Source organism: Echinops telfairi, unplaced genomic scaffold (genome assembly GCF_000313985.2).
Source record: "Echinops telfairi isolate 266 unplaced genomic scaffold, ASM31398v2 ScPeMD7_7468;HRSCAF=8506_0, whole genome shotgun sequence".
NCBI lineage: Eukaryota > Metazoa > Chordata > Mammalia > Afrosoricida > Tenrecidae > Echinops > Echinops telfairi.
In genome coordinates this window covers 74,749,452-74,766,977 of record NW_022111369.1, presented here as the reverse complement: position 1 = coordinate 74,766,977, position 17,526 = coordinate 74,749,452, and the positions used below count along the sequence as shown (strand labels likewise).

Genomic DNA, 17,526 nt, shown 5'->3' with positions numbered 1-17,526 from the left:
GCTTGTTGTTGTTAGGTGCCATCAAGTCAGTTCCAACTCATAAAGACCTCACGCACACAACAATGAACCTGCCTGCTGCTTCTTATGTTTGAGCCCATTATGGGAACAATTGTGTCAATCCATCTTGTCAAAGATCTTCCACTTTTTTGCTGCCCTTCAGCTTTACAAACATGTGGTCTTTTTCCGGGATCTGATCTCTCCTGACAGTATGTCCAAAGTACATGAGATCATGACCATCACACACCATCGTGCTTATTCCCAGGCAACTTTCCAAAAGGCATCTAGGAGAATACATACTATTCTGGTCATTGTGCTCCTTCCAATCATTTGTCAGGCCTCTTCATTAGCTACAGTCAACAGCAAGCCCTAGAGCAGCGGGCACGCGTAGTGATAGGCACGTACACCTGGTTTGTCCTCCGTAGAGAAAGGTGGAGGAGGACACAGAGTGACTTGAAGCAGCAAATGGAAGGGGCCCCTCATTGGCAGCCCACCATTCTCAGTCCTTCTCCCATTTCCATTCCTCACTGCACCTCTCACCCTTCCCGTACTCGTTTTTCCCCTTTCTGATCTCCTCTGTTCTGAATTCTTATCCCCCTTCACTTCCCTTTCTTTATTTCCAGTGGTTCTGAGGCTTAGCCACTGGGCTATGAACTACAAGCCCAGCTGTAAGTGAACCAGCTGCTCCATGAGGGAAAGGTGGAATTAAAGATGCAGATAGGGTTGATCAGAGTTGGTATTGACTCAATGGCAAAGGGTTTGGAATTTTTGGTTATTCCTCTTTGATTGATTTTTTAAACACCTGATGAAAATCAAGAGTAGGTATCTTTAATGAGTTAATCCATCTCCCACCCTAGTGTTTTAAAGTGAATTTCAAAATTAACATACACACATACACTATTTTTACTCCCAATGGAAACACACAGGAAATATATACATTTGTTTTTAAGTACTGAACTCGGGCATATATATAGTTCCCCTTGCCCAAGGGGGATTATGGGTGATTTCATCCTCAGGGATGAAGCACCTCCTTTTAAATGCCTTTGAAGGAAAGAGAACTGACCTGGAGATAGTGATAGTTGAGTTGCGGTGGATAAGTCCATTAATGAGTGAACCCGTTGCCTCATCTTTACAGTGAGGCAGCTAAACTTCCAACCCTTGGCTGGCAGTAAGTACATTAACTATTTGCAGTGCACAAGGATCCTGAGCTCCCCTAGCCCTTTGTATCTCTTATTACAAGCCATCCTTTGGCCTTGGGTAATAGCTTTACACCTTGGTTTCCTCATCTGAGAAATGGGTATCATGAAGATACTAACCCCTTAGGGATGCTGGACAATTAAATAATACATTGTCCAGGGTAGAGCATAGTGCTCAGTTCACAGTGAACGTGCAATGATCCGTTGTTTTAAGACCTCATCAGATATTACTCTTATCAAAGGCACATCAACCATGGGGAAAAAGCAAAACAACTTTCTTTGCTCATGTAATTAATCTATTTGCTATCCTCCTGTAGCTATTCTTAAAGCACTGTGTATTAGTCAGGGTACTTTAGAGAAACAAATCCATAGAAGCTAATGTATAAAAGAGAGTTTTCTATAAAAGTTAACTGTGCATCAAGAAAACATCCCAACCCAGTGCTGCCCAAGCCCACAAGTCCAACATTCACCCATTAACCCACATGTCCGACACCAATCCACAAAGTCCTCCTCCATCTCACAAAACAGAGGCAATGATGCCGACTGCAGGAGGAAAGCTGAGCCAGTGAATGTATAAGCATCTCAGCGCTTGCAGGGGTCTCCACACGCCTGCTCCAGCACCCAGGGCTGCATCAGGGTAGGTCCATGTGGTTTCTCCTTGGGGATGTCTTGCAGGAAGTCAGCCTTGCAAGCTGAAGCAGGGAACTGCTAAGGCAGCTGCACCCTGGTGCGACCATCACAAAGCAAGAGACCCGCGAACTAGAAAGGTGAGGCTCACTGAGCCATTTATCCCTCTGCCCTTCAATTAACCCCACTTGTGTTTATCGGCCAGGTTGGCACAATAAACTAACTAACACACTGGATAATGTTCTTCATCTTAATCTCAAATGGATCAGAAACAGCAAAAATCATTTTATCTTGCAAACTATTTGGAGAAACACCACTTTTTTACTACAGGAACATAGTGGGGTGTGTTATTAGGGAGTCCCTACACCAAAGGTTTTTTCAGAAGTAAAACCAGGCAAAATTCTCTCAACAAAAGTCATTATGTATGAGACCAAATGGACAATTACTCTAAAACACAGATGAGAAGGTTGGGAGATTTTCGTACTATATTAATTGAAATAGAACAAGTATAATGGAAATAATGGGAATATTGACACAATATAAAGAATATATCCAATGTCACTGGATTTATAAAAATTGTTGAATGGGCAACTATTTTTCTCTGTATAGTAAAATATTTTTAATGAGATAGATTATTACTTTTGTTATTTCAATAATATTCCATGAATGAGAAATGAGATGTGGACTACAAGAATAAACTAAAAAGCAACAACTGAAAACAAACAAACAAAACACACTGCTACATAGTCAATTCTGACTCAGAACAACCCTATAGGACAGAGTAGAATGGCTTTGGGTTTCTGACACGTGACCTTTTTATGGGAGTAGAAAGCCTCCATTTTCTCCTCCAGGGTGGCTAGTGGTTCGAACTACTGGCTCAGTTAGCAGCACCACTTGTAGCCCACTAGGCCACCAGCATTCCTAGACAAGTACACAGATACATTAAGACATTTATTTTAGTTGGGAAAATCGAACGTCGTATTTGCATTGTCTTTGAGAAGTGAAACTGTCTTTCACTGTTCTTTCTCCTTCCTGTCAAATGAGAAGGTGATATTCTGATTGGGTTCTTGTCTTTGGTTGAGAGCAAGTGTTGGTTAGAGATAAAGACAATGCAAGAGATATGTACTAAGGCTTTCTGAGAGAAAAAAAATTGGACTTTAGCGAGCACATTTGACTGGGAGGAAGAAGAGGCATCTATAGATACCCGTGGTGTGTGACGGATACCAAGGATGCCAGTCCTGAGCAAAGGGGTTCTAGAAAATGTAGTCTAAAGAATGAAAAGTAGGCCCAAGTTTCAAGCAGTCTCCATTTGTGCTTCCTTGCTGTGTCTCAGAAGGAGAAAGCATACAAAAGTTTCTGACTCAAATGAATGTAGGCTCTTAAATACTGGTAAAGCTACAGGTTAAAATTTTTGTGGTAATAAAAAATGGATTACATTTCACTTGAAAAATATATAAAAAATCAGGATATCATGAGGAAGTTATTGCTCCCCAAAACTAGCCAGAATACTTCCAGAGAAATTAGATTTAATTAAGAGAACAAGCCTTTACCTGCCATACTGATTGATAAATGATAGATGAGTAGGTTATATTAGGTTAGGTTAGCTTAGGAAGGTAGGTAGGTAAAGATAGATGGGTATATGTATCTGTATTCAAAGGTATTGGGGGTTTTTTCTTCATCTTTTAGTGAAGTTCAAAACATTAGCAAAGAGCTCTATTAATGTACATTAGGGAAGTATCCCATTCTTTCACATTCCTTAATGTCTTGGCTGCAGCTTAATTTCTAGCTTGGGCTTATTTTTTTTTAAGTGGAGTTTATAATTTATATTTTACTTAGCTTTAAAGTGTTCATTTCACTTCATCATTTTTCCAGGTTTTTTTTTTTCAATTTAAAGTGCCGTGAACTAACCTTTCTTTTTTTTTTTTTGGTGGGATCAATTGTTTATCACAAAATGAACTCTTCCCATTTTTTAAACATACAATCACTTTTCGCCATATGGAACTCAAAATAGGAGAACTAACCTTTCTGAATAGCTTCTTTATATACATGTAAAGTGAGGTCAGCTTCCTGTTCAATTGCCTGCCCCAGGCTTTTTATGGAAAAGAATATAGGAACTGAAAGGAATGCCTGAATTGTCACTGGAGGAAACTTTAACAAAAAATTCTAACAAACCTAGCTTCATTTCTTTTGTTCGCAGACAAATTGCTGACAGATGTTGAAGTAATGTAGGATTATTCCTGAGTATTTTGATCAAAAGAATGAAGATCTACTACTCTCCAATAAGTTTCTATCTTGATATAGATATATGTACTCACTGCCACCGAGTTAATGCTAACTTATAGTGTTAGGTAGGTTAGCTAGAGCTGGGAATGTCTGTTAAAGCGTGCCCAGAAGGCCAAGCTATGGGAACAAAGGAGTGACTCACTGCACATGCCCAGAGGCTCAGGTTTCCCCGGTAGGCAGGGGTGGGCATGAGCCTGAATTGGCCCACCTAGGCCAGGTGAATTCAATTCAGCCAATGGGGTGCATCAGGGGTCGTCCACCATGCCTCCCCGTGGAATCCTTGAAAAGGCAGAAGCCCAGAGTCGAGGGGGAGAGAGAGAACTTTGGCGCAGAAAGCTTTGGCAGGACTTTGGGACACTTTTGGGTGAAGCCGAGCAGCTTCCAAATAGGCCGCATGTTCGGGAGGAGCGCCACGGGTGCTGTGTAAACATGAAATTTCTTCTAACTCTCATAAACCTCACTTCGATCACGAACCAGGCTTCAGCATGAATTCTTTCTCGCTCGGAGCCAAGGACGGAGATATATCTAGCTACAGAGAGATCTAACAATAGGTTTTCTCATAGACCTTCAGGTACTGTGGATCTTTACAAGAACAGATAGTCTCATCTTTCTCTCCAGAAGCTCCTAGTGAGTTTGAACCTTAGATCTGGTAGTTACTCTAATTTTTCAGTGCAAAATAAGCTAATTATTTGCCCTGAGAGACTAGGTTGGATACGGTCTTCTGGTTTTCAAAATCTCCATTTGTTAAGTTCCTTAGGATAGGGAATGAAAGTAAATTGCTTCTTTATTTTGTCAAATCTTGGCAAATTTTCCAAGATTTCAAACTTTTTAACCTATATTAATTTTAGATAGAAGTTTGTGCTTGTTTCTGTTAGAATGGGAATAAAAGGAAAGTGAACCCAGAGCATGGGTCTCCATTAGCAGGTTTAATTAGAGTTAACAACCTGTCCAGATGTTTAGAATGGAATGATAGTAAAGGGGTAAGGATGAGGGGAGAATGGAAGACAGAGTCCAGAGAATAGCTGAGAAAGGGAGAGCTAGAGAGAGGGACAGACTTGAGGCCACACAAGAAGGTGAAGAAAGAGAGCGCCAACAAAGGAATCCCGTGTTAATAGACTTTGGGGACAGAAATAAATGATCATGTCTAAAAGGAGTCCGCACTTCCCTCTGATGAGCTGTGGCACCAGCAGATCGGTGAAGAGGGGGAAGGTTTCAGTGGGACTTCTTGAGAGGGTGAGAGTCACGTTATGCCCTGTAGGGATGGAGAAGTGGATGGAGATGCAGGCTGTAGCTGAGAACCATACTGTTACTGCTTGGACCCTTTGGTTTCTAAACCCAGTTGACTTCAGATTAATATTAAAATGGGTATATCTTTTAAAGAAATGGTAATTCTCTAACAATGTACTCAACAAAATATGTACTCTTGAAATGAATTAGTTTAGGACTTAGATTAATATTTGATAAAATGTCATGAACTATCAAAATCGACTTCAAAGAAAATTGGTTTTGACTTCTGTCAAAATCTGAAATGCAAATAGTATTGGTCTTTGCCATAAAAATCGACTCTTCTTCAATCAAGGCCTAGATATAACCCCACCCTACAGTTGTGGGCAGTAGTGTATTAGTCAATACAAAACTCATGTTTTCTCAGTATTTGCTCATTTCTAAAAAACAACTGGTATTATTGAAACATTTTAATGAGGTCTTTTAGCTAGGTTATGTGAATAATTTTACTTTAATGCAGCCTCTGCACAAAAGACATTTGATATGATTTTAGATATGTGTATGTCTTATATGGAAATATCATTATAGTTCAATTATAATTCAATTGGTGCATTTGAATTATGATATTGGCAAAGAATATTGGAAGTGCTGTGGAATGCCAGCAGGACAAACAAATCTGTTTCTGGAAGAAATAGAATCAGAATGCTTCTTATAAGAGAGGAAGGTGAGACTTTGTCCTATGTACACTGGACATGTTTCCAGAGAACAGTGCCTGGAAAAGTGTATCACACTTGGTGAAGTAGAAAGTAGGTCAGCAGGAAAGAGCAAGACCCTTCAAGAGTTGAAGTTGACACTGTGCCTGCACTCATGGACTCAGACATAACCATAGTGAGGTTTGATGTAGAACAAAGCTGTGCATCGGGTCAGAACTAAGTCCAGGGCACCAAATCAACAATAATGATAGCTTTACTGGGAGAATTAAATTGGCTGCTCAGAGAGTAACTTGAGGTACACTGAAGAAAATACAGCCAGTGAAGACAAAGCTCAGTGTGGGGTACCAGCCCCCAAAAGCGAATGGGTCCAAGGGGCAGTTGTGTAATTAAGGGGTAACACTAAAGAGACATCAGACAAGACATGCAATTGCTCACCTCCCGGATGGCCATGATCTCAGCAGCCAGGTCCCTGCAGAGAGAGACAATATATTTCCAATCATGACTGATATTCACCTAGAGGACTTGCAAGCCCCCCTAATTAGATCATAACAGGAAGGGGTTGTACCATAGGCACACGTGCAAAAGGAGGGTGACAAGCTAGGGGTTTACATGCAATAGGAAAGGGGGACACTAGAGGTGTAACTGTGACAAGATAGGTGGTCTCAAAAGTCAAGATGGCAGGCTACCCTTGATCCTCCTTGACCTTGTCTTTGGGCTCTCCTTCAGGGGAACAATACAGGGTGGGACAGGCTCTAGGGTCTGATGGTTCTAGATGGTTCTAGGCTGATAACCCTCAGGGAGATAACCTCTAAGCAGCTGACCTCCAAGCCTATAGTAATGGACATTTTTTGAGCGCTCCTGTTTCTTAAACTCCAAATACAGTGTTCTTTCTAAAATCTCAAGCCTTGAAGTTGCTCTCTCTGGCTGAAGCCCTCAAACTGACCTCAATCTAATGCCTTCTTCTCAATTCCATTTTAATATGTAAAGATGCTCCTCAGAGAGGTGTTTCCTAAATGCCTCCCTACCTCTCTAACAAAACCAAAAAGCGTTACAGTTGAGTCACTTTCTAATCAGAATGACGCCATATTGCACTGAGTAGACCTGCTCCACAGGGTTTTCTGGGCTGTTGTCTTTCCCCGTGGCCAGGCATTTCGGATGGCACAGCAGTGCAGGCTGGCTTCCCACGGCCGCCCTTAGGTGCAGTAGACTTCCGAACTTCCTAAAGCAAGTGACCATGCCTTTAAACTGCACTACCACACTGATTCTGTATTACACTAATCAAAATGAAAGCTAAACATATATTTGTAAAATTAACTTCTTAACCACTGTTTTCCTGGTTAAGATATAAACTTGATGTTATTAAATTTTATTCACTGTTGTATTACGAGATAGCATAGTGCTATTAGAAATTTATACAGGCTACTGATCACATGATCAGCAGTTTGAAACCAACTACTGTTGTAGAAAGAAGAAGCTTTCTACTCCTGTAAAGAATTATAGTCTTGTAAACCCACAGGAGTAGGTCTACTGTGTCATTGACTGGGTGGCAGGTGTTTGTTTGTTTGTTTTTACTTGGAGTGCCCTTTGTCCTCATAGTCCTTATTGTATTGCATGTTACCTGGTTACTCACCACTCAAGCTTAACATTTATTTGGCTTTGCCCTGTCATCCACTTTCTAAGGGCATATTAACTTTCTCATAATACGTCTTTACCAGTTGGCAAGTCATGCATGTCTCATGGTAATGGCATGAGTCTCACTGCATTCCATGGGTGTGGGGGACCTTTCTCCCCACAACCAAATGGGTCCAAGGGGCAGTTGTGTAACTTGAGAAGTAAAATTAAAGAGACATCAGACAAGATACAGCATATGTGTGCTCATCTCCAGAGCATCATACTTTAGGAGCCAGGTCAGCGGAGAGAGAACGAGTAATATAATTTCAGGAATATATATAATCTGGGCATGCAGGCCACAGTATGCACATGTGTAACAGAAGGAGTTGTACAATAGGCATATACATAACAGGAGGGGGACGAGCTAGGGATGTGCATGCAATAGGAAGGGGAGGCATGTGGGCACACATGTGACAGGAAGGCATACATGTAACAAGATCAGTGAGTTCTAGAGCCAAGATGACAGTCTAACCTTGGTCATCCCTGGGTTGGCTTGACCTTAGGAGTCTTTGAGCTCTCCTTCAGGGGAACAATCCATTATCCTTATCAGAAGGAAGTGGATCCTACTCTTAAGGTGGGACAGACAATAGGGTCTCATTGCCTTAGATGGCTGACAACCATCATGCAGATAAGACAACCATCAGGCAGATAAACTTCAAGCAGTTGATCTCCCAGTGGATAGTCAGTGACCTTGTGTCTGCAAACAGCACATGAGATTTGGCGTTATTATAGAGGGACATCATGGGGAATAACTTAGGAGAATGTAGGTGGGACGCATCTCCAACCCACGAATGGAATGTGAAGGTGTCCTCCAAGGGAGCCTTGGCCTCCCAGACTCCTTATCATATGAATGTTGAGTTTGTCCACATACACTCTCTTCCCAGTTCTGTTTCCCACACATAGGGATTCCAAGGCCTTTATTCTCAGATGCCTCCTGGTGGATTTGAAAAAACGACCTTTTGTTTGAACACTATTTACATGAATCAAAGACTCCTAATACCTTTTATGTAGGTCTATTTTTATAAGTGAGGTGTTTGTGTTAACATTATAAATTTGCTTTTTTCAGGAAAAAGCAAATGTTTGAACAATTTTTTGAACAATTATTAAATGAATGAGAGACTTCTGCTATGATTTAAGTAAGGATCAGAAATAATAATTATTTATTTAACTAATTAGTAATTATTTAATTATTTATTTAGCTTTGGATACATGCTTCTCATATTTTATCATGTTCTATAATATATACCATACAATGACATAGTATTGAATATATTATTTACTTATTATCTAGACTTGAATATTTGTAATTCAACATGCATTTTAAATAATGTCTTGCAACTTCCTTGTGAATTGAGAATGAAGACTGTTTTTGTAAGAGACATGTTCAAGGAACATGTACCCTCAGACTCATTTATTCATGGAAGTAGTTTCTGTGTCCAAGAGGCAGTGGTAGAATTCCCACTGCAGGGTAAGCAGTTCCAAACCACAGTCTTGGAAGCTCACAGGGACAGTTCAACTCTCTCCTATAAGATTTCATGAATGAATATTGGAATTATTTCTTTTTCGTCTGCCTGAGTGTATCAGTGGAATTCATATATATTGAAAATCAGTACATGTATCCCTAACCCTGAAGATGTGGTCAACATAGAAAACATATTGCCGACGCCTTCAGCCAAACGGGGCCACCCTCGGTAGTGGGGCCTTTCTCCTAGTTGCACCCCTCCCGGCTCCCCAGCAGTCTTTCATTGAGGCCAAAATTTTACTTTGGGGATTTGATCAATAGCAAAACTGATTGGCTGAAATTTGGGCTGACCTTGGAAATCCTTATCTATATTGCTTAAATTTCACAAAGGGTCATCTTAATACATATTAAGAATATATTATTGTACAGCTACTTTTTTTTAATTTAAAGCTACACTGAGTGTAGTGAATGTGTGTAGAGTTGGGGCTGCAGACATGATACCTGTAAGAATCTAATGAAAAAGACGTATTCAAAGATAAGCAATTCACTGTAGAGCACTGTAGCATTCCGTGTACACTTATAAGCATGGGGTTTATTTTTACAAATAGTTTAGTCATTGACTGATAATCTAGTAAGTTAATTAATGATTGCTAAAAATCAGGATCTCTTGATCAGAGAAGTGAGAGACACTGTCAGTGAGTCAATTCTGACTCTTAGAAACCCAATAGAGGAGCAGAACTGCCGCTGTGGCTTCCAAGAAGAGAACCCTTCACGCTCAAACAGTGGTTCTCAGTCTTCCGAATGCCGCGACCCTTTCATGCAGCCCTCCTCTTGTGGCGACCCCTTAGGTGGGCGTATCTGCATGTGGGAGGACCCGCTTGTAGAGGGTTAGAGGAGCGGTGTCTCAGGTCCTAAAACCACTGGAAATAAGGTCTTTGCAACCTCTGTGAATGAGTCGTTCGTCTCCTAAAGAGGTCGCGACCCCCAGCATAGAAAGCCTCTCTCTTGCAGAGTAGTTCTTGGCTTGGGTCACTACGTGGAGCAGACTGAACATGTCTAAATGTCACAGCAGGTCTTCCTGCTTCTAACAAAGCCCAATCAAGAAACAGAGGCCATGTGTGCTAGAACTGTATGGTAGGGCCTTTATATATCCAAGGTGTGTTAGTCTGGGTAGACTAGAGAAACAAATCCATGGACACTCATAGGTGTATAAGAAAGAGATTTATATACAAGAGCAATTGAACATTGTACAGCCCACTCCAGGTTAAGTCTGTAAGTCCAATATTAGCCCATATGTCCAATACCAACCTATAAAGTCCTCTTCAGAGTCACGAAATACATGCAGTGAAGCCGAATGCAGAAAATCACAGGCCAGTGGGTCAAAATCTTTGGATCCAGTGGCATTGGAAACATCTCAGTGCTGGCAGGGGTCTCTGCATGGCTTCTCCAGCACCCAGAGCTGCATCAGGGTGGGTCCATGTGTCTTGTCAGCTGCTATGTATCCCAGGGTGTGAGCAGAGAGTCCCCCACCTCCAAGGAGGAAATACCAGAATTCCCAGAATCCTTAGATTGGTTATGGCCTGATTGACAAGCCAGACTGCACCCCTACATGCTTAATCCTAAATTGACAATTATATAACTACCACACAAGGACAACAAAGGATAATGTCTTAAATCACGCCCTCTAGGAAAGCAAACAGGAGCCCTGCTCGTGTAGTGAGCTACAGTTGTACTGCTAACCAAAAGGTCGGTGGTTCAAATCCACCAGCTTTTCCAAGGGAGAAAAATGAAACTCTGCTTCTGGAGCCTCTAGCCTTGGAAGCTTGCATAGAGTCATTATGAGTTGGAGTCTGTTGACTTGATGACAATGGGTTTGATTTTAGTTTATATTTTTAGCTATGCAACAAACTTATTTTAGTGTTTTATTGTGCTTTAAATGTTTTTATTAGTTTTAATAAAGAATGTGATAACCTCAAAAATTAAACTTATTTACCACTGAATTACATTTTTGTTATTGCTTGCTATGTGTTCAGTTTCTTGCACCTTCCTTCAAAATCAATATATGTTCCTCTCTTATTACTAACCAGAGTTACCACATTAGTTTTCAACTGAACATGGGAATTAATCTTAATATCTTTTACTCTCTCTGGAGTATTAGCTTCCTGCTCTTGCAGATTATACTTGAAAAAGAAAAAAGGTCTCATAATTCCCAAATACTAGAAACCAAGCAATAGTTTTCTACCTGGAATACTAGGAGCAGAATCACTTTATCATTATGTTAGCAATAAGACAAAAACAACATTGAAATGCAAGGATTTTATTTTGAGTAAAATTTTTCACATAGTTTAGCAGTCAGTGAAGTTTAATTTTGAACTAAATGTTAAACTAGCCACAATGGAAAAGACTATGTACATGTGTGTGTAAATTTAGAATATGTAGGATACATAAGACATACTCATCAAAGTCCAAATTAGAAATTCACAGAGAAAATAGTAAAGCAAATCTTAGACTTCAGCACCTAAATGGGTGGTTAAAGTGAAAATAATTTTTGAAAGTAAAGTTCCTTTAAAGATACTTCTTGAGATATGAATTTGCAGTCAGATTTAATTTTAAAGAGAGAGAGAGAGAGAGAGATGTATTTGCAGGACATTTTTGGTCTATATTCCAGGTGCAGATGGAGTTCGTAGCTGTTTGTTACCTCAGTGGTTCTAACTTCCGTGTCAATAATTGTCAAAAGAGACATCTGATATTTTTTCTTTTCTATTTCATTTTCTAAATGGTAGCTGAAATCTGGAGAGACAGCTGCCAACATTGCTAGAGAACTTGCTGAACAGACCAGGAATCATTTGAATGCCGGGGACATCACTTACTCTGTCCGAGCCATGGATCAGCTCGTTGGTCTCCTAGACGTCCAGCTCCGGAACTTGACCCCGGGAGGAAAAGACAGCGCTGCGCGCAGTTTAAACAAGGTAAGGCTTCAAGTTTCACGTTTCTTTAAATCCGTTTCTCATTAGTAAAAGGGATGAGACATCCCTGCTTAATTTTTTTTTGTGTCCTTTCTGTAGAACCAGGATATTCCAAAGAAAATCACTGGTTACATTAAATTCTGGTTGTATTCACTTCATTCTTTTATTTAATAGTGAACTTATATAACTTTTAATCCAAAAAATAACCCTGTCTCCATAAATATTTTGAATGTGTAACTTTATTTGTAGTTACTCTGTTTTGTATTATAAGTCATGACAGAGTTAATATGGATCACTTCAATTTATTTTGCCTTCTTACCCTCGCAGGCCTTTATTTCAAAAACTTGACAACACAGATGTCTGATTAGCAAATAGAGATTTTAGAAGTTGAGCCGCCATGAAAGTTGATCATTAATAATTGATTGTACATTTAAATAAAAATCAATGCCATGGCATCGAGTCCAACTCTTAGGGCCCCTCTGTGGGCTTTTGAGCTATAAATCTGTCAGGGAGCAGAAAGCCTCATCCTTGGTGGCCTGTGACTGGTGGGTTTGAACTGCTGACCTGGCTGTTAGTAGCTCAGAGCATAGTCTAATAAACCACTTGGGCTCCTGCTGTTCTACAGAGATTTTTTTTTCAACTGAGATCATTTAACTTAATTAATATTACTTTCACAATTCAAGATGGGGAGTGATTAGGTTTTAATATTTACCCCCTATAGCTTTCGGTTATTAGGTCATTCTGAGTTTATACTACTATCATTAAAACTTCCAGCAAATTTGAGAGTGAAAAAGGAAAACAATTTCTTTTTTTTTTTTTTCAGGAAAAAAAAAAGTAAGAAAAACATTTTATTTGCCAAAAGAAGTAATGATATAATTTACAAGAGGAAACAGATTTACATAACTCCCTGAAGGAAGGATGTTAGATTTGCTCCCATGGAGTCATGTGCTCACTGAATAGCATTTTTGCAGTAGAAGTTATTAATAATTGAAACTAGATTCAGAGGCCAAATATCACAATAATTGACTGCTTCAAAAGGCAGTGATTGGGCACTGACAATGGAACGGTCCTATACGCAATTCCCTACAGAAGCATGTCTCCTCAGAGGAAAAATGGGCTTTGCCGAGTGATCTTTTCAAAGATTTACTCCTTTCATGTGCTGTTGAGGTAATGTTTCACTCACTAAGGTAGAATAACTTTTTTGAAAACAAAATAGTGAGTATAAAAAAGCACAATATTTTATCTGGCAATTACACATTTTCCTACAATGTTATTCTAGAAAACAGATGCCGTTTCAGCCACTGTATATAAATTGCTTCTACAGTTTTTTCCTGCAGTGTATAATGGAGTGATTTTTGTCGTTTATGCCTCTGAGAGATGGACAACCAAACCCTTGATAGATTATAATCCACAATTGCCTCTATACTCTGGGCATGCAGAGATTTTAATGTGTTATTACCCAGGCTTACTGGATGTTATTAATGAATATAGCTGCCAGCTATTGTTATCTCAATGCACTAATGTTAAATATCCATAACATGACTTGTTAGAGCAATACTTTGTATCTTTATTTAAAAATGGTACTAATGTCTGACAATCTCAGGTAAAGCTGGCAATTAATGTCACCTTCTAACTGGCTACAGCTAATCAGCTTGCCTACTCTGAATATCAAATAAGTGCATAATGGGCAAATTTCCATTTGTGATGCTTTTTAATGCTCTCTTTTGTTTCCCATTTGTCTCTTTTCAATTGTTTATATAATGTGGGTTGTCATATGTTAATTTGCATGATGGGGCCAGGAGATGGGAGGGCAAAGGTTACCCACATGCTTGCAGGCTCGCTCTCTTTTCCTGTGGTCCCCACTGTTCCCTAAGCAGTTTTAACCCAGCAGATTTGTGAAGTCATCTCAGTACAAATCAATTGTGCTCCACATTGAAATTCTGGGGGTTTAGAGTCCTGCAAAACCAAGATGCGAGTCAGTGATCCAAATGACAGCCCTGGCAATTTACTTGCACTCATTTCTCACTTAATTCTTTACAAGAGTCACTGCTCCATGCTCATTGAAGAATGCCCGAATTAAAGTTGGAAGAGTATTAGCCACACAAAAGGCATCAGAGTAACAGCTCCTTAAAGCTGAGTAATTTTCTCCTTCAATAATCAAGGCTACTGAAGGCAGGAAGGAGGGGGATAGGAAAAATGAGGGAAACTACAATCTAATTTAGAAAATTTTTGCGTCATTTATTTAAACATGGCAAATAAACTGTTATTAATTGCTCATTTTATCATGTGAGAAAAACATTTGGAACTGAATATGAGTTTATGTCACCTTTTTGCCCAGTAAAATGTCACTCTGCATTTAAAGTACATGTCTTTTTTCAGTTCTCCAGACATTTAAAAATGAACATTAGTGGACGTTTTCTCTTTTGTTGCTTTTTGTGTTTTTTGGTGTACATAATCAAAAGATTTTTTTCAGGAAATAAAACAGTGATAAGTCAGAAAGTTAATCACTTTCTTTTCAGTGAAAGTTATTTATCTCATTCCATATGTCCTTGAGAGTCAATTGTTACAAAAAATGAGAAGTACCATTTTCCTGATATATTTTTTTAACATTCATGAACATATGACCTGTGGTGCACATTATGTTTCTATATAATCTAAACCACAAACTTCTACCTTTGAAAAAATGTCTCAGTATAGTTGACATAAACTACTTAACTTCATACATCTTCAATTGATAACAACTAACCGGATGCGAAATGAGTCATTTAACGTGAATGGCATTTATTTATTTTTTACTAATTCCTACTGAATTTATTTCAAGATTTGTTTCCATCATTAAGAGATTTACACTGTCTAGTTTTCACGTGGGTTATCCGAAAGGGCTCTTGGCCATCATGTCAAAGCCATTGCTCACATACTGCTGCTGCTTAGCTTTCACTGTCTTCGAGAACATAGAACACGAAAGAATAAGGTGTTTTGTGTAAATGTGTTCTTTTATTTTTCTGGTTTTCTTCTGTCACTAACTTGTTTTTTCTATTCTGTGTTTAATCTGCTGTCTTAATGGATTCAGCTTCAGAAAAGAGAGCGCTCTTGCAGAGCCTATGTCCAGGTACTTTCTGCGTTTTTATAAATGTGTTAAATTGTTGAATTGTCTGATGGTGATATCATGTGTATGCATCTGGTAGACGATGAGAATGAGCCCTATTTAACCAAGGGAGTTCCAGGAAAGGTGGGAAGGGAAAGACCCAAGAAAGGGCATACACTAAGAAGAAATCTGGCAGTTCCGAAGTTCTGTCCACCAACAGGAACACACACTACGAGTTGCAGCTCGAGGTGTGAACATTTCATTCATCATTAAAAGATGAGTTGAGTATGATATATAAAACCTCAAATTGTTCATAGCAGTAGCTATGAAAGCCTTTCACCCATACATAAGGTTAGTCGAATTTGAGTAGCAAGTCATTCAGAAATGGAACTCCATCAAGTTCACACGAGTGTACGACAACAAATAGTCCAGGATGCTCATGATGGCATATTTCTGTACCAACATGAAGCTGTTCATTGGCTTGAGATGCACTTGTGATTGTCTTACTCTGTATCAATGTAAATGTTATCTTATCCATCTATCATATTCGAATTTGTTTTCCAACAAAGTAAATATGATTCTGGTGTTTATGAATTCTATGTGAAGGAGAAAATCTCTACGATGGAGAGCTCTATACAAGAAGAGAATGGAGTAGGGAGGGAAGAAAGAGAGGAGAATGAAAGACAAAAGAAATATAACATAACAAATATGTGTGAAACTGTATTACTGAAAGTTTTATTCTCCATGTATACATATCATAGTATATTTAGCTTGCTGTTACCCAGAAACTGAGAACCAATTCATAGTATTTCCAAAAGGGGAAGGTCAACTGCAATTATAAAGAGAAATGTGTTACAACCACAATTCTGAATTCTCAGATTAGAAAAATCTTTTCAGTGTATTCATATTTGAACATAACTCAGGGACCTTGGCTTTTTCATTCATCGAAACCATAAGAGGTTGTGGTGAGCTGCTATCGTGTTAGCCCCTGACATGGGTATACTATGTACAGAAAAGCTAAACAAGGTCTAGTTATTTTCCGTGTCTATGATTGATGGGGGGGGGGGGGCGCCATTGTGATCGCTAGGGTTTTCATTTGCTGACGTTTTAAACGTAGATCACCATGCTTTTCTTCCCAGTGTATCTTAGTTTGGAAGCTCTCTTACAAACCAAACCAAACCAAATCGCGTAACTTCAAATTCATTCTAATGCATGGCACCTACATGTGTTACAGAGTAGAAAGCCTCCATAGGTTTTTGGGTTTTTTTTTACTATAATCTGAATAGAAGCAGATCATCAGACCTTTCTTTCATGATACAACTGAGGGGGTTCGAACCACCAACATTTAGACTAATGCAGAAAAACAAGCTAATCGTCATTGAGTAGATCTATTCCATGTGACAGCAACCTTATAGGGTAGCATAGAACTGTTCCCTAGGGGTTCTAAGGCTGTAAATCTTTCATGAGCAGACTGCTTCATGTTCCTTCTACAGAGCGTTTGGTGGACTTGAACTTCTAAAAGCTCAACATGTAACCTACTATGCCACCAGCATACCTTGATTGTTGATCAGGAAACATTTGTGCCACGTAGGTACCTGGGGCTTTATTTAACATCATCATAATAAATGATCCACCACTGACAGATGGAGGATAGTTGTGCTCAAAATCAAACGTAAGAGTTAGACAGATGTAAATACAAGTATTAATTTATTCTATTATACTTCTCTGGTGATCTAAATATATTAACTCACCATCTGAGTTGTCTAGAACTGATCATTGGATTTCCAATCAGAAAGGGACTTAGTGAGCTTAAAGCTATAGCAAGAGGAACTGGATGACCTTTCTTACCTATTGGTCTACTTGTGAAACTTTTCTGAGGTCCTTCTGATATTGAGTTGTAATGCGTACTGACTGGTGCAATCCTTGATCTTCATCAGCAAGTGTTTCAAGTTCTTCTCGATTTCAGCAAGCAGGGTTGTGTCATCTGTATAGTGCAGGTTGTTTATAAGCCTTCCTTCAATCCTGAAGCCTCTTTCTTCTTCATATAAGCCAGATTCTCTGTTGATTTGCTCAGCATCAGATTGAACAAGTATGGTGATAGGACAAACCCCGTCACACACTTTTCCTGATTTTAAACGATGCAGTAACCCCTTCTCCTGTTCTCACAACTGCTTCTTGATCCATGTGCAAGTTCCCCATGAGCATAATAAAGTTCTGGAATTCCCATTCTTCTCAAGATTAACCATGGTTTGTTATGATCCATAGCTATGCACACACCCTATGCATAGCTTCTGAGTCATAG

At 39.3% G+C, this 17,526-nt stretch overlaps 1 protein-coding gene across 1 annotated transcript in view; it reads left to right on the top strand.

Annotated features, from left to right (window-relative positions):
* ADGRL3 (adhesion G protein-coupled receptor L3) overlaps positions 1–17,526 on the top strand; it is a 251,646-nt gene that overhangs the window by 9,116 nt on the left and 225,004 nt on the right. The window contains exons 4-5 of the mRNA XM_045284067.1: positions 11,957–12,142; positions 15,210–15,248. Coding sequence (XP_045140002.1) covers positions 11,957–12,142; positions 15,210–15,248 — 225 coding nt within the window. The remainder of the gene's footprint in view (positions 1–11,956; positions 12,143–15,209; positions 15,249–17,526) is intronic.